The 25656-nt window shown below is 38.9% G+C and overlaps 1 protein-coding gene across 2 annotated transcripts; it reads right to left on the reverse strand.

Moving 5' to 3' along the window:
• Positions 1 to 421: 421 nt before the first annotated feature.
• sdf4 (stromal cell derived factor 4) lies at positions 422 to 21970 on the reverse strand. Of its 2 annotated transcripts, none has more exons than XM_061925048.2 (7): positions 21584 to 21970; positions 17251 to 17569; positions 17040 to 17176; positions 16849 to 16962; positions 14258 to 14416; positions 11861 to 12036; positions 422 to 943 (listed from the first exon to the last, which is right to left on the reverse strand). In XM_061925048.2, exons 2-7 carry the CDS (start codon positions 17556 to 17558, stop codon positions 767 to 769), a joined length of 1071 nt encoding a protein of 356 aa, XP_061781032.1. In that variant the 5' UTR covers positions 17559 to 17569; positions 21584 to 21970; the 3' UTR covers positions 422 to 766. The 2 variants fall into 2 exon arrangements, with proteins under 2 accessions (XP_061781032.1, XP_061781026.1); XM_061925042.2 differs by having other exon boundaries at positions 21537 to 21967.
• Between the last annotated feature and the right edge of the window lie 3686 nt (positions 21971 to 25656).

Below are 25656 nucleotides of genomic sequence, written 5' to 3' on the forward strand. Positions count from 1 at the left end.
CGGAAGAGTCAGAGCTGCATGGGATTCTGGGTATTTGTTCTGTTGTGTTTATGTTGTGTTAAGGTGCAGATGTTCTCCCGAAATGTGTTTGTCATTCTTGTTTGGTTTTGGTTCAAAGTGTGGCGCATTATTAGTAAGAGTGTTAATGTTGTTTTATATGGTCACAGTCAGTGTAACCTGTGTGGCTGTTGACCAAGTATGCCTTGCTGTCACGTACGTGTGCAAGCAGAAGATGCATACTGTATAACAAGTGGTTGGGCTGGCACGCTGTTAATACAGATTGTAGAGGGCGCCAAATGCTGTACCATCATGGTACGCCCTTATTATAACTGTAAGGGTGACCCGCAAGACAGCGACTTCTACAGTCAAGTTTTCAAACTCTGACTTCTCGCTTCGCCGTTAAAGTTTGGACTGCACTGGATTAGTTTGCCGAGTACACATCCTGTCCCCCACCTTTTAATGTGTACCATGTATCATAACATTGCTATTCATTCATGGTCGTTTGTTTTGAAAGCTGTTTGAAGGACGGGGGGCGGTGCTTAGTGATGTTAAAAAGCAATGCTGTATGTGAGTAGTTTGAATATTTACACTGTACACTTTCAGTCTCATTACCAGTAAGTCTCAAATACACGTACTGCCGTACTGCCAACACATTAAGCACGCAAATCGACACATTCAACAGGAAGGCCGGCGCCGCCTGCACGTCCTACGGGCCGGCTCAGGTCGGCTCCGAAAGCAAACAAATATCAAACCGGGCCTTTTGGATTCAGAATTCCTCGTGGACGTTCCTGGCGTAGTCCATCAATTTGCTGCCCGTGAAGTACTCGCTGTACTTGAGGATCTCGTCCAGCTCCAGGGTGTGGTTCTGGTTCTCGTCGGCCACGGCGATCATCTGCTTGGCTTCGTTCAGAGCGTTGTGCTCGTTCATCGGGTCCATGTACTCCTGTGATGGACGACATAGTTAGAAATATCGTAACGGACGACATAGAAAACATTGTTTTGGTTGGCATTGGTTCAAACATAATGGATGGTATTGTTAATATCGTAATTCATGATGGCATTGTTAAAAACATTGTGGTGGATGGCATCGTTAAAAATATCGTAAAGGAAGGAGTCGTTAGAAATATCGTGATGAATGGCATTGTTAAAAACATCGTAGTGAACCGCGTAAGAAATATTGTCATGAATGCCATTGTTAAAGATTGATGGATGACATAGTTAGAAATATCGTAACGAACGACATAGTAAACATATCGGTTTGGTTGGCATTGGTTCAAACATAATGAATGGTATTGTTAATATCGTGATTCATGATGGCATTGTTAAAAACATCGTAATTAACGGCCTAAGTAATATTGTGATAAATAGCATTGTTAAAAACACTGATGGATGGCTTAGTTAGAAATATCGTGGTCAAAGGCATTGTTAAAAACATTGCAGTGGATGGCATCATTAAAAATATCGTAATGGAAGGAGTCGTTAGAAATATCGTGATGAATGGCATTGTTAAAAACATCGTAATGAACGGCGTAAGAAATATTGTCTTGAATGCCATTGTTAAACATTGATGGATGACATAGTTAGAAATATCGTAACGGACGACATGGTAAACATATCGGTTTGGTTCAAACATAATGGATGGTATTGTTAATATCGTGTGATTCATGATGGCATTGTTAAAAACATCGTAATGAACGTCCTAAGAAATATTGTGATAAATGGCATTGTTAAAAACATTGATGGATGACTTAGTTAGAAATATCGTGGTCAAAGGCATTGTTAAAAACATTGTGGTGGATGTCATCGTTAAAAATATCGTAATGGAAGGAGTCGTTAGAAATATCGTGATGAATGGCATTGTTAAACATGTCGTAATGAACGGCGTAAGAAATATTGTCATGAATGCCATTGTTAAACATTGATGGATGACATAGTTACAAATATCGTAACGGACGACATGGTAAACATATCGGTTTGGTTCAAGCATAATGGATGGTATTGTTAATATCGTGATTCATGATGGCATTGTTAAACATGTCGTAATGAACGGCCTAAGAAATATTGTGATAAATAGCATTGTTAAAAACATTGATGGATGACTTAGTTAGAAATATCGAGGTCAAAGGCATTGTTAAAAACATTCTGGTGGATGGCATCGTTAAAAATATCGTAATGGAAGGAGTCGTTAGAAATATCGTGATGAATGGCATTGTTAAAAACTTCGTAATGAACGGCGTAAGAAATATTGTCATGAATGCCATTGTTAAACATTGATGGATGACATAGTTAGAAATATCGTAACGGACGACATGGTAAACATATCGGTTTGGTTCAAACATAATGGATGGTATTGTTAATATCGTGATTCATGATGGCATCGTTAAACATGTCGTAATGAACGGCCTAAGAAATATTGTGATAAATGGCATTGTTAAAAACATTGATGGATGGCTTAGTTAGAAATATCGTGGTCAAAGGCATTGTTAAAAACATTCTGGTGGATGGCATCGTTAAAAATATCGTAATAGAAGGAGTCGTTAGAAATATCGTGATGAATGGCATTGTTAAAAACATCGTAATGAACGGCGTAAGAAATATTGTCATGAATGCCATTGTTAAGCATTGATGGATGACATAGTTAGAAATATCGTAACGGACATATCGTTTTGGTTGGCATTGGTTCAAACATAATGGATGGTATTGTTAATATCGTGTGATTCATGATGGCATTGTTAAACATGTCGTAATGAACGGCCTAAGAAATATTCTGATAAATGGCATTGTTAAAAACATTGATGGCTGGCTTAGTTAGAAATATCATGGTCAAAGGCATTGTTAAAAATATCGTTGTGGATGGCATCGTTAAAAATATCGTAATGGAAGGAGTCGTTAGAAATATCGTGATGAATGGCATTGTTAAAAACATCGTAATGAACGGCGTAAGAAATATTGTCATGAATGCCATTATTAAACATTGATGGATGACATAGTTAGAAATATCGTAACGAACGACATAGTAAACATATCGGTTTGGTTGGCATTGGTTCAAACATAATGGATGGTATTGTTAATATCGTGATTCATGATGGCATTGTTAAAAACATCGTAATGAACAGCCTACGAAATATTGTGATAAATGGCATTGTTAAAAACATTGATGGTTGACTTAGTTAGAAATACCATGGTCAAAGGCATTGTTAAAAACATTGGGGTGGATGGCATCGTTAAAAATATTGTAATGGAAGGAGTCGTTAGAAATATCGTGATGGATGGCATTGTTAAAAACGGCGTAATGAACGGCGTAAGAAATATTGTCATGAATGCCATTGTTAAACATTGATGGATGACATAGTTACAAATATCGTAACGGACGACATGGTAAACATATCGGTTTGGTTCAAACATAATGGATGGTATTGTTAATATCGTGATTCATGATGGCATTGTTAAAAACATCGTAATGAATGGCCTAAGAAATATTCTGATAAATGGCATTGTTAAAAACATTGACGGTTGACTTAGTTAGAAATATCGTGGTCAAAGGCATTGTTAAAAACATTGTGGTGGATGGCATCGTTAAAAATATCGTAATAGAAGGAGTCGTTAGAAATATCGTGATGAATGGCATTGTTAAAAACTTTGTAATGAACGGCGTAAGAAATATTGTCATGAATGCCATTGTTAAACATTGATGGATGACATAGTTAGAAATATCGTAACGGACGACATGGTAAACATATCGGTTTGGTTCAAACATAATGGATGGTATTGTTAATATCATGTGATTCATGATGGCATTGTTAAACATGTCGTAATGAACGGCCTAAGAAATATTTTGATAAATGGCATTGTTAAAAACATTGATGGATGGCTTAGTTAGAAATATCATGGTCAAAGGCATTGTTAAAAACATTGCAGTGGATGGCATCGTTAAAAATATCGTAATGGAAGGAGTCGTTAGAAATATCGTGATGCATGGCATTATTAAAAACATCGTAATGAACGGCGTAAGAAATATTGTCATGAATGCCATTGTTAAACATTGATGGATGACGTAGTTAGAAATATCGTAACGGACGACATAGTAAACATATCGTTTTGGTTGGCATTGGTTCAAACATAATGGATGGTATTGTTAATATCGTGATTCTTGATGGCATTGTTAAAAACATCGTAATGAACGGCTTAAGAAATATTGTGATAAATGGCATTGTTAAAAACATTGACGGGTGGCTTAGTTAGAAATATCGTGGTCAAAGGCATTGTTAAAAACATTGTGGTGGATGGCATCGTTAAAAATATCGTAATGGAAGGAGTCATTAGAAATATCGTGATGAATGGCATTGTTAAAAATTTCGTAATGAACAGCGTAAGAAATATTGTCATGAATGCCATTGTTAAACATTGATGGATGACGTAGTTAGAAATATCGTAACGGACGACATAGTAAACATATCGTTTTGGTTGGCATTGGTTCAAACATAATGGATGGTATTGTTAATATCGTGATTCTTGATGGCATTGTTAAAAACATCGTAATGAACGGCTTAAGAAATATTGTGATAAATGGCATTGTTAAAAACATTGACGGGTGGCTTAGTTAGAAATATCGTGGTCAAAGGCATTGTTAAAAACATTGTGGTGGATGGCATCGTTAAAAATATCGTAATGGAAGGAGTCATTAGAAATATCGTGATGAATGGCATTGTTAAAAATTTCGTAATGAACAGCGTAAGAAATATTGTCATGAATGCCATTGTTAAACATTGATGGATGACGTAGTTAGAAATATCGTAACGGACGACATAGTAAACATATCGTTTTGGTTGGCATTGGTTCAAACATAATGGATGGTATTGTTAATATCGTGATTCTTGATGGCATTGTTAAAAACATCGTAATGAACGGCTTAAGAAATATTGTGATAAATGGCATTGTTAAAAACATTGACGGGTGGCTTAGTTAGAAATATCGTGGTCAAAGGCATTGTTAAAAACATTGTGGTGGATGGCATCGTTAAAAATATCGTAATGGAAGGAGTCGTTAGAAATATCGTGATGAATGGCATTGTTAAAAACTTTGTAATGAACAGCGTAAGAAATATTGTCATGAATGCCATTGTTAAACATTGATGGATGACGTAGTTATAAATATCGTAACGGCCGCGTGGACTGGGGGGATGTCCGGGCCCTCTACTCCTCCTACTTATAGCGCACACAATCACACATATATAGGACTTTGGGGATTGTCCTGCGGGGAGGCATGGCGGGGGGTTGAGGATGCCTCCAATGGGGCTCCAGTCCTCCTGTCTTGTCCCCTGCTCGTCCATCCCTCAATCTTAGCTGCATATTAGACACTTAGGATTTGGGGGGCTTGGCTTGGTTGGGACCCACCATGACCTTGATGTCCCCCAATTTTAATCGCATTATTAGTTCCCACAAGCATACATATCTCACTCACGCTAAACTACACACATCAATAGGGACTGGAGGTCGGCTGTAACGGCTGACCTCCTAATTTTAACTACACAGTAGACACTCTGGGGGACTTGTACACATGCATGGGGGGTTTGGGGTTCGGCGCACCCCTCATTGCCTCGTCGGCCGGCGGGGACTGCGGTCTGGTGGCCTGCCAGGCTTTTATTCATTTATTATTGTTATATATATTTTTTATTTTTTATGTATTTATTATTTTTATTTTTATTATTTACTTATTTTTATTTTATTTTATTTTTTAATTTTAATTTTTTTTAAATCTTATTATTTATTTGTGTGTGGCGTCGCGCGGGTCTCACTTCCTGTTGGGTGGGGTCCGTGCCCGTGTGGCCCGACCTTGCGCTGTGGGGTCTCTGTTGGTGACTTGATGTGGTGGCGGCGCAGCCCCCGTGTCTGGTCTGGATGCTGTGTCTCGGTTGTTTGGGCGGTGGTGTGTTTGTGCGGGTTTGGGTTGGGGTGGGGGTCCTTTTGGTTGGGGGGGTTGTTGGTGTCTCTTGTTTGCGTGTTGGCGTTCGGGCTGACTGGCGGGCTGGCGCCGGGTGGTCTCCGTGGTCCTGGTGGCGTGTGGTTGCTGGTCGCAGTTTTTTTTTGATCGCTTTGATTTGATTGGCTGGTGCTGGCTGTCTGGGGTTATTGCGGCTGCTGTTTCTGCTGCCGTTTGTTTGTGGTGTGGGCGCCCGTGGCTGCTGGGTCTGGTGCAGGGGTGTGGCTGATGTTGTGACTGGTGGCAGCGCGCGCGCGTGATGGCTGTCGGGGCTGACGAACTGTGTATATGTATGTATATGTGTGTGTATGTATGTATGTTTATATATGTGTATGTGTACATATGTGTATGTATATATGTGTATGTGTGGGTATGTATACATGTATGTGTGTATGTGTATGTATATATGTATGTATGTATGTATATTTCTGGGGGTACGCTCTGGGCCTGCCTGTCAGACGGGGGTCGACGCCTCAGGCTACTGCATCCGAACTGCGTGTCTGGAGCTCCTGGGTCCCGCTGTCCATCCCTTCCGGGTGCCCGTCTTGGTTGGGGCCTGTTGGGCCTAGTCCCTGCGTCTATTGTGGTAGCTTGGTGCTGCAAGGTATTCCGGGGTGCTGCGAGTCGGCCAGTTGCTGGGGTAGTGACCTTGTTTGTCAGCATGTCTGTGATCTTCTTTTAATTCTTTTTTTTAATTAATTAATTTATTTATTTATTTATTTTTTAATATATTTTATTAATATTATTTTTTAATTTTTCCCCTCCCTCAGGGGGGGGGCTCGGCGGGGCGGTTGCTGGTTGTTCCATCTCCATCGTTGGGGTCCCTGCGGGTGGGGTGGGTGGTTCCCGTGGCCCTGTGCCTGGGTGGTCCTGCGGCGGCCGATTTGGGTGGGGTGGCCGGGGGCTGGCCTCGCCGCGCTCTCCGGGGGTGGGGGGTGGGCTCGTGGGGGCCCGGTTGCCGGTGGGGCGGGGGCGGTCTTCCCGTCCGGTTGCGGGGAGTCTCTGGGTCCCTCGGGCGGGGCGTCTCGCCTTTCTGCCCGTGTGGGGTGTGGTCTCTCGCTGGCTTGGGGTCTGGCTGTCCCCTGCTTTTCTCGTGCCCTGTCCTCTGCCGGGTGCGTCTGTCTGCGGCCTGCTGCTGGCCCTTGTGGGCGGTACGGTGGATCGGGCTCTGGGGTTCCTGTCGCTGGCCGGCTTGGCTGCGTGGGGGCGGTGGTCCCTGGTTCCCTGGGCACCACGCCTCCTGTTTGTGGGTTGGGCTCTCGGGGGTGATGGGGCCGTGCTCTGGCTCCCACGCACTCTGGGAGTCGAATGTATTGTACATGCAAATTCACATATGCTCACATACGTACATAGGTACCTACGCTCCCACATACATACACAAATACAGTACATATTTACCTACCTAATGTTCGTACATCCACACGCACATTCAATATACAAACATACACATACACATACTGTACATATACATTCACTGTACAAACACATATACACATTCTGTACATATACATTCATTGTACAATCACATATACACATTCTGTACATATACAAGTACATATGCATACTTACACTCATGCACATAATCACGTTTCATCAAACATATATTAACGTTGTTGCCCTATGGTAAACTGGGTGTAACACATGGCACACTGACAAAGCTTAACCTATTGTGACTATAACAATCTACAAGGTTAATGTAGGTTGCTTCTCTTTCTCCCCCTCCATTTTTCTGCATTCTTTCGTATCTCATGTTATCATTACGTATATGTATTGTTGCATTTAAACAACTGTATTGTTGATAATAAAGGTAAATTATTGGTATTGTTCATTATCAATAGCGCTATTTCTATTAGTATTTGTATTGATCCATTTATAGTGTAATAATGCTCATTGTCATTTCTGTATTATTTTTTATTTTTCGCTAACTGCTTATTTGCTATTACTTTTACCATCATATTTGTACATGTCATATTTGCTGATGTTGCTCTATTGTTGTTGTTGTTTGCTGTTGTTGTTTTTGTCTCTCTGTCTAATCCCCCTCTTGTCCCCACAATTTCCCCCTCTGTCTTCTTTTTTTTTCTCTTTCTATCCCCTCCTGCTCCGGCCCGGCTGCACTAAATGATAATATAAATACATTTAATAAAGTCAAATACAAATAAGGCAACAAGAGAAGTATCCTACACTTCTCTTTTGTAAAGTAAATCTGAACAGCCGACATGGGCATCTACATCAACTATATGATTTGCCTGAGAAGCTGGACAGGACACAAAAAAATAAATAAATAAATAAATAAATAAATAAATAAATATCGTAACGGACGACATAGTAAACATATCGTTTTGGTTGGCATTGGTTCAAACATAAAGGATGGTATTGTTAATATCGTGATTCTTGATGGCATTGTTAAAAACATCGTAATGAACGGCTTAAGAAATATTCTGATAAATGGCATTGTTAAAAACATTGACGGATGGCTTAGTTAGAAATATCGTGGTCAAAGGCATTGTTAAAAATATCAGTGGATGGCATCGTTAAAAATATCGTAATGGAAGGAGTCGTTAGAAATATCGTGATGAATGGCATTGTTAAAAACATCGTAGTGAACCGTGTAAGAAATATTGTCATGAATGCCATTGTTTAACATTGATGGATGGCTTAGTTAGAAATATCGTGATAAAAGGCATTGTTAAAAACATTGTGGTGGATGGCATCGTTAAATATATCGTAATGAATGGGGTAAGAAATATCAAGATTGGCATTGTTGAAAACATCGTAATGGATGGCGTAGTTAGAAATATGGTGATGAAAGGCACTGTTAAAACATTGTGATAGATGGCATACAACATATTGTGATGGCATCATTAAAAAATATAATGACGGATTGCAAAGCTCGAAATACCCTGACGGATGTCATAGTTAAAAATATCGTAATGAATGGCGTAGTTTAAAAATATCGTAATGGATGGCATAATTCGAAAAATTGTGATAGATGGCAGCGTTAAACATATCTTAATGGATGGCGTAGTTAAAAATATCGTAATGAAAGGCATAATTAGGTATATTTCGTAACAGATGGCATAGTTAAAATATATTGATGGCATAGTTTGAAATACTGTGATGGGTGGCATAATTAAAAATATAGCTAGGGATGGCACCATTAGCAACATTGTAAAGGATGACATAGGTAAAATGAACATAACGGATGGTATGGTTAAAAACATTGATGATAGCAAAGTTTGAAATATCGTAATGGAGGGAGTACCGTATTTTTCGGACTATAAGTCGCAGTTTTTTTCATAGTTTGGCCGGGCTCCAGTGCGACTTATATGTTTTTTTCCTTTTTTATTATGCATTTTTAGCAGGTGCGACTTAATACTCCGGTGCGACTTATACTCCGAAAAATACGGTAGTTAGAATTATTGTGATGAATGGCATTGTTAAAAACATCGTAATGAACGGCGTAAGAAATATTGTGATGAATGTCATTGTTTAACATTGATGGATGGCTTAGTTAGAAATATCGTGAAAAAGGCATTGTTAAAAACATTGTGGTGGATGGCATCGTTAAAAATATCGTAATGAATGGCGTAGTAAGAAATATCGAGGTGAAAGGCATTGTTGAAAACATCGTAATGGATGGCGTAGTTAGAAATATGGTGATGAAAGGCACTGTTAAAACATTGTGATAGATGGCATACAACATATTGTGATGATGGCATCGTTAGAAATATGACGTATGGCAAAGCTACAAATATCCTGACGGATGTCATAGTTAAAAATATCGTAATGGATGGCACAATTAGAAATATCATACTGAATGGCATATTTAAAGGCCTACTGAAATGCGATTTTCTTATTTAAACGGGGATAGCAGGTCCATTCTATGTGTCATACTTGATCATTTTGCGATATTGCCATATTTTTGCTGAAAGGATTTAGTAGAGAACATCGACGATAAAGTTTGCCACTTTTGGTCGCTGATAAAAAAGCCTCGCCTGTACCGGAAGTAGCAGACGAGTAGCGTGACGTCACAGGTTGTGGAGCTCCTCACATCTGCACATTGTTTACAATCATGGCCACCAGCAGCGAGAGCGATTCGGACCGAGAAAGCGACAATTTCCCCATTAATTTGAGCGAGGATGAAAGATTCGTGGATGAGGAAAGTGAGAGTGAAGGACTAGAGGGCAGTGGGAGCGATTCAGATAGGGAAGATGCTGTGAGAGGCGGGTGGGACCTGATATTCAGCTGGGAATGACTAAAACAGTAAATAAACACAAGACATATATATACTCTATTAGCCACAACACAACCAGGCTTATATTTAATATGCCACAAATTAATCCCGCATAACAAACACCTCCCCCCTCCCGTCCATATAACCCGCCAATACAACTCAAACACCTGCACAACACACTCAATCCCACAGCCCAAACTACCGTTCACCTCTCCAAAGTTCATACAGCACATATATTTCCCCAAAGTTACGTACGTGACATGCACATAGCGGCACGCACGTACGGGCAAGCGATCAAATGTTTGGAAGCCGCAGCTGCACGCGTACACACGGTACCGCGTCTGCGCATCCAACTCAAAGTCCTCCTGGTAAGAGTCTCTGTTGTCCCAGTTCTCCACAGGCCAATGGTAAAGCTTGACTGTCATCTTTCGGGAATGTAAACAATGAAACACCGGCTGTGTTTGTGTTGCTGCAGCCACCGGCCGCAATACACCGCTTCCCACCTACAGCTTTCTTCTTTGCTGTCTCCATTGTTCATTGAACAAATTGCAAAAGATTCACCAACACAGATGTCCAGAATACTGTGGAATTTTGCGATGAAAACAGACGACTTAATAGCTGGCCACCATGCTGTCCCAAAATGTCCTCTACAATCCGTGACGTCACGCGCTGACGTCATCATACCGAGACGTTTTCAGCAGGATATTTCGCGCGAAATTTAAAATTGCACTTTAGTAAGCTAACCCGGCTGTATTGGCATGTGTTGCAATGTTACGATTTCATCATTGATTGATCAGACTGCGTGGTCGGTAGTAGTGGGTTTCAGTAGGCCTTTTAAAGTATTGTGCTGATAGTTTAAGTTAAAATTATCGTAATGGATGGCGTAGTTAGAAATATCGTGATGAATGGCATCGTTAAAAACATTGTGATGGATGGCATACAAAATATTGTGAGGATGGCATCGTTAGAAATACGACGGATGGCAAAGCTAGAAATATCGTAATTGATGGCACAATTAGAAGTATAATAATTGCCATATTTATAAGTATTGTGATGATAGTTTAAGTTAAACATATCGTAATGGATGGCATCGTTAAAAACAAGGTGGTGGATGGCATACAAAATATTGTGATGGATGGCATTGTTAGAAATATTGTGATGAATGGCATAGTTAGAAATATTGTGATGGATGGCATAGTTGGAAATGTTGTGATGGATGGCATAGTTAGAAATATTGTGGATGGCATAATTGGAAATGTGATGGATGGCATCGTTAAAAATATGGTAACGGATGGCTTAATTATTAGAAATGTTGTGATTGATGGCGTAGTTAGAATATGTCGTGACGGATGGCATCACGGCATAGTAAGAAATACGGTGATGGATGGCATCGTTAAAAATATTGTGATGGGTGGTGGCATCTTTAGAAATATAAAGTTAAAAATCCACAATTCTCTCATATCCATAAATGACATGTTTTTGCCGGCGACACACTAGCGACCCACGCTGTCAGACTTGAGTACTGCACGTACATGGTTAAAACGTTAGTCTGGTTTAGAGAGATGGATCACTATCAGTGAGTGACACACTGTGTGGTAAAAAGGCATCAGTCTGCTCATTGCAAAAAAAATAATTTTAGAGTCAAACCTCCAGTTCTTCCATGGTGACGATGCCGTCGCGATCGGAGTCGATGACGTCCTCAAACTCCTTCCTCCGCTCGCGGACCCAGTTGTCGTCCATGTCCTGGGCCTGCTGGTTCTCCACGGTGCCCATGGGCAGCGAGATGAACTCTGAGAGCGCCAGCTTCTGGTCACCGTCTTGGTCTGTGGCACAGCGCCAAACATATACTCAAGGCCTAAAATAAGGATGTGCCAGTAGATAGGCCAAATTTCCTGAAAAAGCATGCGATTAATCATAAACGCAGATTCGCTCTGGCGGGTACTGTATTTATTTTTCGCTCCCAGGTTGACAAACTGTAAGCTAATTGTGCGTCGCCATGCACAGAAGTTAATAGTAATTACTAGGGATGTCCGATAATATCAAACTGCCGATATTATCGGTCGATAAATGCTTTAAAATATAATATCGGAAATTATCGGTTTCAAGATTATCGGTATCTGTTTCAAAAAGTGAAATTTATGACGTTTTAAAACGCACTGTGTACACGGACGTAGGGAGGAGTACAAAGCGCCAATAAACCTTAAAGGCGCTGCCTTTGCGTGCCGGCCCAGTCACATAATATCTACGGCTTTATGCAACGGCCATACAGGTCACACTGAGGGTGGCCGTATAAACAACTTTAACACTGTTACAAATATGCGCCACACTGTGAACCCACACCAAACAAGAATGACAAACACATTTCGGGAGAACATCCGCACCGTAACACAACATAAACACAACAGAACAAATACCCAGAAACCACTTGCAGCACTAACTCTTCCTGGACGCTACAATATACACCCCCCCCCCCCCCCCCCCCCCCCCCCGACCTCAACCCCGTCCACCTCAACCTCCTCAAGCTAATTGTGTGTCGCCATGCACAGTGTGAAGTTGCTACTTGAAGTTAATAGTAATTACTAATGTCCGATATTATCGGACTGCCGATATTATCAGCCGATAAATGCTTTAAAATATAATATCGGAAATTATCGGTATCGGTTTCAAGATTATCGGTATCTGTTTCAAAAAGTGAAATTTATGACGTTTTAAAACGCCGCTGTGTACACGCACGTAGGGAGGAGTACAGAGCGCCAATAAACCTTAAAGGCGCTGCCTTTGCGTGCCGGCCCAGTCACATAATATCTACGACTTTATGCAACAGCCATACAGGTCACACTGAGGGTGGCCGTATAAACAACTTTAACACGGTTACAAATATGCGCCACACTGTGAACCCACACCAAACACATTTCGGGAGAACATCCGCACCGTAACACAACATAAACACAACAGAACAAATACCCAGAAACCACTTGCAGCACTAACTCTTCCGGGACGCTACAATATACACCCCCCCCGACCTCAACCTCCTCATGCTCTCTCAAGAACATGTCCCAGATTCTAAGATGCTGTTTTGAGGCATGTTAAAAAAAAATAATGCACTTTGTGACTTCAATAATAAATATGGCAGTGCCATGTTGGTACTTTTTTCCATAACTTGAGTTGATTTATTTTGGAAAACCTTGTTTAATGCATCCAGCGGGGAATCACAACAAAATTAGACATAATAATGTGTTAATTCCACAACTGTATATATCGGTATCGGTAATTAAGAGTTGGACAATATCGGAATATCAGACATCGGCAAAAAAGCCATTATCGGACATCTCTAGTGTCGATACCAATGGTATCAGTACATCGATACTAAAGTGATTAAGACGGATATTTTTATTTTCTACAAATCATTAAATTTACAAAGTCTGGGAATAATTACTTGCACCCAGTGTAACATAAATATCAAATTATTTAAAAGAGTATTTGATAGTAGGTTTTGATTTTGTTTAGTTACTGTGTGCTATTGACTTTGTCTTGCTCAAACAATTGTATGTAATAAAATAGAATAAGGAACAAGTTTGAATATGGTGTTAAACTGTCAATAGCACTCAGCATATATACCTAGAAAAATTAGTTAATACATTAGACTTAAACTTCCTTTTTTTTGTCATTTAAATTTGAACTTTACAGTACAGATAAAAACAAAATTTCGTTGCATTAGCTCATGGTAGTGCAGGATAAAAAAAGCAATAAGGTGCAGATATAAATAAATAGATTACTGTACAGATAAATATATTGCACTTTTGCATATGCATCCATGTTTATGGTTGTATGTTATATTGTCTTTATATTCCAGCGAGTTAATCCATTTTTGGGGGGAATTGAGGGGATTATTTTAATGCGTTCAAGAGTCTCATATGATCCGCATTCGTATTGATGTCGGCCAATCTGAATCTGTAGCATAACACCCTGATCAGAACATACCTACAAGTGTGAAGGCGTTATTTCATGTCTAAAGGGCTTTAATAATGAGATGTGGGAACATACCCAAGTCGCGCACAATCTCTTTGACCATGTACTTGAGCATTCCTCGGCTGTGTTCCGGGTGCAGGAAGGACAGGAACTCCTGCTCGTTCAGCAGCTGGTCGCCAGGGGGGTTGTCGGCCTGAAACCAGCGATCCTTCAGGCTTTCCAGAACCTCCTGAGCTGCGAGGAGCGTCACACGCAGGCAAGGGACGGTGAGCAGCTGTGACCTTACATACTTGGTGCGTGAACTCACAATGGCTATTTAGTTTGTAACCATCCTATGATCCAGTACATCCTCAACAATCCTCATCTGAACACTAGTATTAGTTTAGACCAGGGGTCTGCAAACTGTGCCTCTGCCCTGGCTCCCTTTGACACACAATTTCAATAAATACCGCATTTTTCGGAGTATAAGTCGCACCGGAGTATAAGCCGCACCTGCCGAAAATGCATAATAATGAAGGGAAAAAACATATATAAGTCGCACTGGAGTATAAGTCGCATTTTTGGGGGAAATTTATCTGATAAAACCCAACACCAAGAATAGACATTTGAAAGGCAATTTGAAATAAATAAAGAATAGTGAACAACAGGCTGAATAAGTGTACGTTATATGAGGCATAAATAACCAACTGAGAACGTGCCTGGTATGTTAACGTAACATATTATGGTAAGAGTCATTCAAATAACTATAACATATAGAACATGCTATACGTTTACCAAACAATCTGTCACTCCTAATCGCTAAATCCCATGAAATCTTATACGTCTAGTCCAGGGGTCGGCAACCCGCGGCTCTAGAGCCGCATGCGGCTCTTTAGCGCCGCCCTAGTGGCTCTGGAGCTTTTTCAAAAATGTATGAAAAATTGTTTTAATATGGTTTCCGTAGAAGGACAAACATGACGCAAACCTCCCTAATTGTTATAAAGCACACTGTTTATATTAAACATGCCTCACTGATTCGAGTATTTGGCGAGCGCCGTTTTGTCCTACTAATTTTGGCGGTCCTTGAACTCACTGCAGTTTGTTTACATGTATAACTTTCTCCGACTTTCTAGGACGTGTTTTATGCCACTTCTTTTTCTGTCTCATTTTGTCCACCAAACTTTTAACGTTGTGCATGAATGCACAAAGGTGAGTTTTGTTGATGTTATTGACTTGTGTGGAGTGCTAATCAGACATATTTGGTCACTGCATGACTGCAAGCTAATCGATGCTAACATGCTATTGAGGCTAGCTATATGTACATATTGCATCATTATGCCTCGTACGTAGGTATATTTGAGGTAATTTAGTTTCCTTTAAGTCATCTTAATTCAATTTATATCACATGACACACTATCTGTATGTAATATGGCTTTTAATTTTTTGCGGCTCCAGACAGATTTGTTTTTGTATTTTTGGTCCAATATGGCTCTTTCAACATTTTGGGTTGCCGACCCCTGGTCTAGTCTCTTACGTGAATGAGCTAAATAATATTACCGTATTTCCTTGAATTAGCGCCGGGGCGGTAATGAATTTAAAACCTCTTCTCACTCCGGCGCTTACCAAAGGCATGCGGTAATTCTAAGCATGCGCTAATTATCTTAAAACCTCTTATCACTCCGGCGCTTACCAAAGGCATGCGGTAAATTTAGGCAAGCGCTTATAAATTTGAGTGTGATGTAAGGATACCATCATGAAAAGCACATAAAAAAAAAAAAAAAAACATTATTATGGTCTTACCTTTACTTATAAATTAAGTCCATGCGCCGCTCCGTCTGAACAAAAGCATCGATAACTTGTTTATCGAAGTCTTCCTTATCTTTCTTCAGTTTTAGAAGTCTCTCTGTCTCGATGGAGATCTTCCTTTAATTATTACCTCCTGCTTTGATTGAAAGTCCAGTTTAGAAAACTGTTGTTGTCACTTCTTCTGCAGCCGAGTAGTCGCAAGAATGATTCCTGGGATCACTATAGCGCCCTCTACTACCATGAGGCGGGAGTCATTTAATGAGTCATATTTGACACATGCAGCTATTGTATTTTACGGAGTATAAGTCGCACCTGCCAAAAATGCATAATAAAGAAGGAAAAAAACATAAGTCGCACTGGAGCCCGGCCAAACTATGAAAAAAACTGCGACTTATAGTCCGAAAAATACGGTATATTAATAAAACATAGCTGCTTACTGTTCTTTAGCATATTCAATAGCTTGGACCTTAAATCCTACTGAATAGCTCTTTATCTTCTTCCCTTTATGCGATTTTAAATGATTGAAATTAGCCTCCTCCATTTTGGAAAATGATGCCTTGAAAGGTGAAGTGTCACTCGTGATGTGACGAGTTTGACCCGGCGGTAAAACGAGGCATATGCTAATTATTCTGCGAAACAAGTTTGACCCAACGGTAAAACGAGATACGCGCTAATTATTTTGCGAAACGAGTTTGCCCCGGCGGTAAAACGAGGCATGCGGATAATGTATAACCGGCGGCAATTCAAAGAAATACGGTATTTTATATTTTACGGTAATGTGTTAATAATTTCACACATAAGTTGCTCCTGAGTATAAGTCGCACCCCCGGCCAAACTATGAAAAAAACTGCGACTTATAGTCCGAAAAATACGGTACTTACTTTCTTCATCCAGTTTCAGGTCCTCGTTATTCTTGATTTTCTCTGCAACCTCCTTTTCGTTCAAACCTTTGCTGGCGAGGAACTTGATTCGGTATTCATCCCACGTCACATGACCTGGAACGGAAGACCTTTTTGTTTTTTCAACGGATCTAAAGAGGAGTTTTTCCGTGTTATTTATCGAACCGGCTCACCGTCACCGTCCGGGTCGACGGCATGGAAGCTGTTCTTGTTCTCCTTCATGGCCTCTTGGAAGTGCTCCTCCGTCTTCTCCATAATCCAGCGCTGCATCTCCTTGGCGCTCACACTGCGGTCCTTGTTGAAATCCACTCTGAAAGACAGGCGTTAATCATTGAGTGGGCGTGGCCAAACAAACATCTTTTTTTTTTAATCATCCCATCGTACTTTGTGAAGATATCAATAAGCTTCTTCCTGTTCCGCCTCGGCTCAGAGTCCTCGTCAAACTCCTCCATCTCTTTGCCCAGGAAGACCTCCTGGTGGAAGTCCTTGTTGAGGTGGCCGTCCAGCTCCATCTTCACGCCGTTCAAGTGGCCCGGCGGGAGGATCTCGTTGTCGTCCTTGGTGTTCTTGTCTTTGGTGGCGACGGACATGTTGGCCGGCCGCGCTCTGACGTCCACGCCCAGTTGAATGGCGCACAGGAGCAGGGACGCCGCCAGGAGGTCCTGGCAGCCGAGTCTTCTCCGGACGACCATGTTTATATTGCCTGCACAGGTAAGTTCAGCAGCGTTGGGGTGGTAATGAATTACAGTTGCTTTCCCCCCAAAAAAGTATTAAAATATTACAGAACTCGAATTTTTACTTTTTAAGGTCAAGACAAGTGTTGCCTTAAAGGAGGGCTCATATTTTAGGGCAGTGTTTTTCAACCACTGTGCCGCGGCACACTAATGTGCCGTGAGATATTGTCTGGTGTGCCGTGGGAAATTATGCAACTTCACCTAATTGGTCCAAAAAATATTTTTTGCCAATCAATAGGGGTGAGGTAAAAAATCTATTCGAATTGCGATTCTCACGTTGTGCGATTCAGAATCGATACCCTTTTAAAAATATATATTTTTATTTTTTATTTTATTTAATTATTTATTTATTTTTTTTTTTTAATTAATCAATCCAACAAAACAATACACAGCAATACCATAACAATGCAATCCAATTCCAAAACCAAACCCGACCCAGCAACACTCAGAAATGCGATAAACAGAGCAATTGAGAGGAGACACAAACATGACACAGAACAAAACAATAGAAGTGAAACAAAAATGAATATTATCAACAACAGTATCAATATTAGTTATTAATTGTAACTAATATTACAATTTCAACATAGCAGTGATTGAAAATCCCTCATTGACATTATCATTAGACATTTATATATATATAAAAAAAAAGAACAATAGTGTCACAGTGGCTTACACTTGCATCGCATCTCATAAGCTTGACAACACACTGTGTCCAATATTTTCACAAAGATAAAATAAGTCATATTTTTGGTTCATTTAATAATTCAAACAAATTTACATTATATAAAACATTGTCCTTTACAATTATAAAAGCTTTTTACAAAAACCTACTACTCTGCTTGCATGTCAGCAGACTGGGGTAGATCCTGCTGAAATCCTATGTATTGAATGAATAGAGAATCCTTTTGAATCGGGAAAATATCGTTTTTGAATCGAGAATCGTGTTGAATTGAAAAAGAAAATCGATTTTGAATCGAATCGTGACCCCAAGAATCGATATTGAATCGAATCGTGGGACACCCAAAGATTCACAGCCCTACCAATCAATAATTATAATAATGTGCCGTTTAGGGGTGTAACGGTACGTGTATTTGTATCGAACCATTTTGGTACGCGGGTTTCGGTTCGGTTCGGAGGTGTACCGAACGAGTACACATGCTAGCAGCGACCGGGCTAGGACAACATGTAAAAGCCAGAACTGGAAGACCCTCCTGTCTCGTTAAGATCTCCCGTTTGGGAACACTTTGGCTGCGCGATACAACAATGGAGGACGGAGGTTTGCCGACATTGTTCAGCAGCTGCTTCTGACAACACGTCAAACATGTGTTGCACCTTTCCTGCTTCCGGCTCCCAGACCGTAGTCGAGGAGCGCAGGGGAGACACTCCTCCAGGGCCAATGTATTCTCGGGGCAACACCCTTCACTCTACCCGGCGGTGGGTCTCCACAGCTCCGGACTCCAGGGTAAATGACGAGTCCGGCGATTAGTTGCAAATCGTGGCTTTATTGAGGTCTTGCACACAGCCAATCCAACAAAACACTAGCCACTAGTGATGGGTCCGGCAAACACCGATGCATCGGCGCATGCGTCGCGCTCATAGAGCGAAACCCTGTGTCGGTGCGCGTACCGCTTTTAGAAAGTCACGTGACCGATCATGAGCTGTTACGGTCACGTGACCGATACGCGAACTGTGTCACACTGACGCCTCCTCTGTGCCCTGTGAGCGGGTCTTTTCTACAGCCGGAGAAATAATAACTAAGAAGAGAAATCGTCTAAAATGTAATACGTTGGAAAAACTGTTTGTTTTTTTTATAAAAATGTGTAAAAAAAACAAAAAACAAATTCCCAGTCCACAAGCATCCTCATTCACAACACGTTCTCTTAGATTTCCATGTTATGATACATGTTCACATTATTTATTGGCTGTATCTAAAAAAGATAAAAATATATTTTTATTTAAATGAAGATATGAAATAATCCTAAATGAAATACAATGACTTGGTTTATATTATTGTATATACTAGGTCATAAAATCAGTGTCATTTGAGTCGGTCCATAGGTTGCCTGTAGGGATTTTTAATGTCCAGCAGATGTCAGTATTTAGTGACACAGTATCAATACAGTTTTGCAATGTGTCGAAACGCTTCATGACGCCTCATCAACCCATCACTACTAGCCACTCCCTGCACTCCTACCGCTCCCTCACCTCGCTCACCCACACACTCACCTCACAAGCTGTCACATATTAAAGGGCCACACACACATATACGCTACTCTCATAACACATGCTAACCCATTTGAAGCGTCACAACCGCATTCAAGCAGCCTCTCCTTGGCGAGTCAGGCAGGGCTAAAGCAATAACAAATGTTTTCATAGCAGCATTGCATTAAAAACTAGATTTTGACCCACTTCTATGGTGGAAGAACAATGAGCCCATATATCCTCTTACTGCACTTTTTATATGTAGAAGAAAAGTTTTGTCATTTTATTTAATCTGAGCAACAACTTGAAGCAGTTTAATGTTGATTAACGTGGTTAAGTCGAAAAACTTATTGGGGTGTTACCATTTAGTGGTCAATTGTACGGAATATGTACTGTACTGTGCAATCTACTAATAAAAGTTTCAATCAATCAAAAAAAGCACTTTATATGTAGAAAGGTTTTGTTAAGAAACCATTCTCAGCCTTATCTTATTTAGTTTTTATTTGATATATGTTGACCACATTAACCCTGGCAATGCACCCTGTGTGTATATGTATGTTATGCCATTGTTTACAAATTTGGTAAATAAATAACCAACAAATGTATATTTTGTTGTTTTCTTACTGTACCGAAAATGAACCGAATCGTGACCTCTAAACAGAGGTACGTACCGAACCGAAATTTTTGTGTACCGTTACACTCCTAGTGCAGTGTTTTTCAACCTTTTTTGGTATGTAAAAGGTATGTAACGCTTAAACTAAAAATGAACGAAAGGCAAGTCCCGCTAGGGAAAGGTACTGAAGCATAGGGATGGCTATGCAAAACAAAAGTAAAACTGAACTGGCTACAAAGTAAACAAAAACAGAATGCTGGACGGCAGCAAAAACTTACAGCGTGTGGAGCACGCTGTTTATATCGTGGGAAAGCGGACGTGAAAAAAGGCTGTCCTCACTCAGGTCCGCGTGGACGGCTGAAAATCGGGAGATTTTCGGGAGAATATTTGGTTTTCGGGAGAGGCGCTGAATTTCGGGAGTCTCCCGGAAAATTCGGGAGGGTTGGCAAGTATGATTATAAATGTATGTTGTTCAATAAAAAAAATTAAAAGTAAAACGTAAAGGTTGCCATCCTTTCGCGGCTGCCGTAAATATCTCGATGTGTCGTAACTGTTCTAAATTGGAACGTCATTTAGTTTTATTAATATCATGACTTAACATATTTCATTTCTTTGATAATAGTCGTTTTAGTAGCTTGATGGTTTTTTAAAATTTGACTTTCTGGGACTCGCTACGTTTGCATACAAAACAGAAGAGTTGCCATCCGTTCGCGGCTGCCGTAAATATCTCAAAGTGTCGTAACCGTTCCAAATTGGGACGTCGTTCATTTCTATTCACATCATGACGTAATGTTTCATTGCTTTGATAATAATCGTTCTTCTTTGATGTGTGTTTAAAGTAGCTTGATAGTATTTTTAAATGTATATGTGCCCGCTGGGAATTCCCAGTTACGTCCAACTAAAACGGGCGATATTCTGATTTAATGACTTATTTATGATCAAATATGAGCAGAAAGCTACATAAGGACACGACCTTTGAGGAAGTGCTTGTCAAAGTGAAGCTACATATGACGTCAGCGTGAAGCTAAGCTAGCTGAACAAGACACAGCAAGTAACATTGTAATTATATATATTTTTTAAAACACTGTGATTTAAGATAATAAAAGGATAACGCTCACCTTGACAACCACTGTTTTGGTTAAAAAGCGTTAATGGCGACGTCTACCTGCGGTGCCGAGTGGCTAACGACGCTAACCGAAGCAGGTTTTGTCGCACTGTCGTCGGTTCCTGTTGACGTGGCTCCCTGGTCCTCCTCCGCCGTTCTCCGCACAACGTAGAGCCACTCAAATGGAGTAAAATTAAAACGACTTGTCTTAATTTCAACTGGAAAGTTGTCGTTAACTTAAAAAAAAAAAGACGTCACAAGGCTTCAAGTCGTCAAAGATAACGGCAAACACCGCAAAAAGTAGGACTTTCAAGTTAAAACATGACCAACCCGATTCAAAACCCCCTAATAACGCAACATAAACGCCTACTGTTGAACATAGAAATGTAATAATAATCAGAAAATATCTAAATATAAATATATTTCTTGTTGCGCTAATTAATTTCGATAGTTAGTCAAGACTTTTATTTCTAAAGCCAAACTGGCAGCTTCCTGTTTTTCGTGTTCGTTTTACTGATGCGAGCTTCATAGAAAAATAAACGAGCTGCTGTCACTGCGCACGCGCAAATAACTTCCTGCGGTGCTTGTTTTGCTACTTTTGAGTCGCTGAAATGTTACAAAAATAACAAGGTATCAGTGACATGCGGTGAACTATACTTTGGGAGTTTTATTTTTTATTTTTTATTTTTATTTTTTCAACTTTCTTTCTTTAGTTTATTTCGAACATGAACACACTTACATCATTATACATCACACAATTTCATATCATTTCATTTTACATCATGCCCGAAAAGGAGTAGGAAGAAGCAAAGCTTATTTAATCCTACCCCTTTCTCACTTCAAGCGTTTACAAATATATAGAATCGTTTACTGACCTTTTATATAATAAAATAACATCTATGAATTAGTATACAACAGTTTTGTAATATGTAATTAATTAATTAATTCAGTCATTAACATACTGAGATACTATACTATAGTATTTCTCATAATTCTTCTTTTTTGTACTCTGTAAGCACTATTATTTTGAACAACCTCTTAAACTGGATCATATCAGTACAATTTTTAACTTCTTTACTTAATCCATTCCATAATTTAATTCCACATACTGATATGCTAAAAGTTCTAAGTGTTGTACGTGCATATAAATGTTTTAAATTATTTTTTCCTCTAAGGTTATATTTCTCCTCTTTAGTTGAGAAGAATTGTTGTACATTCTTTGGTAGCAGGTTATAGTTTGCTTTGTACATCATTTTAGCTGTTTGCAATTTTACCAAATCACCAAACTTTAATATTTCTGACTTAATAAATAAAGGGTTTGTGTGTTCTCTATATCCAACATTATGTATTATTCTAACTGATCTTTTTTGTAACACGGTTAGCGAATGTAGCGCACATTTGTAGTTATTTCCCCATATTTCTGCACAATAACTCAGATATGGTAACACTAGCGAGCAGTAGAGAATATGCAGTGATTTTTGGCCCAGGACATATTTTGCTTTATTCATTATTGAAATGTTTTTTGCCACCTTATGTTGTATGTTTTGTATATGAGATTTCCAGTTCCAGTTAAATTCATATTACAGGACAAAGAGGGGAAGTAATTCGCTTTCATAAAAACGTTATCATAATGATATTAATGATTATGATAGCATTTAAGTCCCGTCTTAAAACTAATTTGTATACTCTAGCCTTTAAATATAAATATGTTTAAACATTTAAAAAAAAAACAGCAATAAAACTACTTCATGTCCCTCACAAAGTATTGTTTAAACATGTTTAACAAACATAATAAAGTTACTTCCTGTCCCACACTTAAGAATGTTAAAACATTTTTAAAAACCCTAAAAATAAAACTACTTCCTGTCTCTCACTTAGTAATGTTTAAACATGTTTAACAAACATAACAATAAAACTACTCCATGTCCCTTACTTACGGTAGTAGTGTTTAAACGTGTTTTACAAACATAATAAAACTACTTCCTGTCCTTCATATAAGAATGTTTAAATATTTAATAAAACTAACAATAAAACTACTTCCTGTCCCTGGCTTAGTAATGTTTAAACATGTTTAACAAACATAACAATAAAACAACTTCCTGCCCCTCACTTAGTAATGTTTAAACATGTTTAACAAACATAATAAAGTTACTTCCTGTCCCACACTTTAGAATATTTAAACATTTTTAAAAACCCTAAAAATAAAACTACTTCCTGTCCCTCACATAGTAATGTTTAAACGTGTTTAACAAACATAATAAAACTGCTTCCTGTCCCTCATTTAAGAATGTTTAAACATTTAAAAAAAACTATCAATAAAACTACTTCATGTCCCTCACTTAGTAATGTTCAAACATGTTTAACAAACATAACAATAAAACGACTTCCTGTCCCTCACTTAGTAATGTTTAAACATGTTTAACTAACATACTAAAGTTACTTCCTGTCCCACACTTAAGAATGTTTAAACATTTTTAAAAACCCTAAAAATAAAACTACTTCCTGTCCCTCACTTAGTAATGTTTGAACATGTTTAACAAACGCAACAATAAAACGACTTCCTCTCCCTCACTTAGTAATGGCTAAACGTGTTTAACAAACATAATAAAAGTACTTCCTGTCCCACATTTAGGAATGTTTGGACATTTTTAAAAACCCTAACGATAGAACTACTTCCTGTCCTTCACTTAGTAATGTCTGAACATGTTTAACAAACATAATAAAGTTACTTCCTGTCCCACACTTAAGAATGTTTAAACATTTTTAAAAACCCTAAAAATAAAACTACTTCCTGTCCCTCACCTAGTAATGTTTGAACATGTTTAACAAACGCAACAATAAAACTACTTCCTGTACCTCACTTAGTAATGTTTAAACGTGTTTAACAAACATAATAAAACTACTTCCTGTCCCTCATTTAAGAATGTTTGGACATTTTTAAAAACCCTAATGATAGAACTACTTCCTGTCCTTCACTTAGTAATGTTTGAACATGTTTAACAAACGCAACAATTAAACTACTTCCTGTCCCCACTTAGTAATGTTTAAACATGTGTAACAAACGTAGCAGTAAAACTACTTCATGTCCCTCAATTAGTAATGTTTAAACATGTTTAACAAAAATGATAAAACTACTTCTTGTCCCTCACTTAAGAATGTTTGAACATTTTCAAAAACCCTAACAATAGAACTTAGTAATGTTTAAACATGTTTAACAAACGTACCAATACAACTTCTTCCTGTCCCTACTTAGTAATGTTTAAACACGTTTAACAAACATAACAATAAAACTACCTCCTGTCCCTTACTTAAGAATGTTTGAACATTTTTAAAAACCCTAACAATAGAACGACTTCCTGTCTCTCACCTAGTAATGTTTAAACATGTTTAACAAACGTAACAATTAAACTACTTCCTGTCCCTACTTAGTAATGTTTAAACATGTTCAATAAACATAACAATAAAACGACTTCCTGTCCCTCACTTAGTAATGTTTAAACATGTTTAACAAAAATAATAAAGTTACTTCCTGTCCCACACTTAAGAATGTTCAAACATTTCTATAAAACCCTAAAAATAAAACTACTTCCTGTCCCTCACTTAGTAATGTTTGAACATGTTTAACAAACGCAACAATAAAACTACTTCCTGTCCCTCACTTAAGAATGTTTAAACATTAAAAAAAAAAAAACTAACAATAAAACTACTTCCTGTCCCTCACTTAGTAATGGTTAAAAATGTTTAATAAACATAACAATAAAACTACTTCCGGTCCCTCACTTAGTAATGTTTAAACATGTTTAAAAAAAAATAAAGTTACTTCCTGTCCCACACTTAAGAATGTTTAAACATTTTTAAAAACCCTAAAAATAAAACTACTTCCTGTCCCTCACTTAGTAATGTTTGAACATGTTTAACAAACGCAACAAAAAACTACTTCCTGTCCCTCACTTAAGAATGTTTAAACATTTAAAAAAAAACTAACAATAAAACTACTTCCTGTCCCTCACTTAGTAATGTTTAAACATGTTCAATAAACATAACAATAAAACTACTTCCTGTCCCTCACTTAGTAATGTTTAAACATGTTTAACAAACATAATAAAATTACTTCCTGTCCCACACTTAAGAAT

The sequence above is a fragment of the Nerophis lumbriciformis genome, linkage group LG01 (genome assembly GCF_033978685.3).
Source record: "Nerophis lumbriciformis linkage group LG01, RoL_Nlum_v2.1, whole genome shotgun sequence".
Classification (NCBI taxonomy): Eukaryota; Metazoa; Chordata; class Actinopteri; order Syngnathiformes; family Syngnathidae; genus Nerophis; species Nerophis lumbriciformis.

Bases quoted from the DNA above. Each gene is read 5' to 3' on its own strand.
- sdf4 (XM_061925048.2), bottom strand. From the start codon at position 17,558: ATGGTCGTCCGGAGAAGACTCGGCTGCCAGGACCTCCTGGCGGCGTCC. The intron at 17,177-17,250 runs GTACGATGGGAT...CCTGTCTTTCAG, and splicing joins CTTATTGATATCTTCACAAA to AGTGGATTTCAACAAGGACC. The intron at 12,037-14,257 runs GTATGTTCCCAC...GCTGTGCCACAG, and splicing joins AGAGATTGTGCGCGACTTGG to ACCAAGACGGTGACCAGAAG.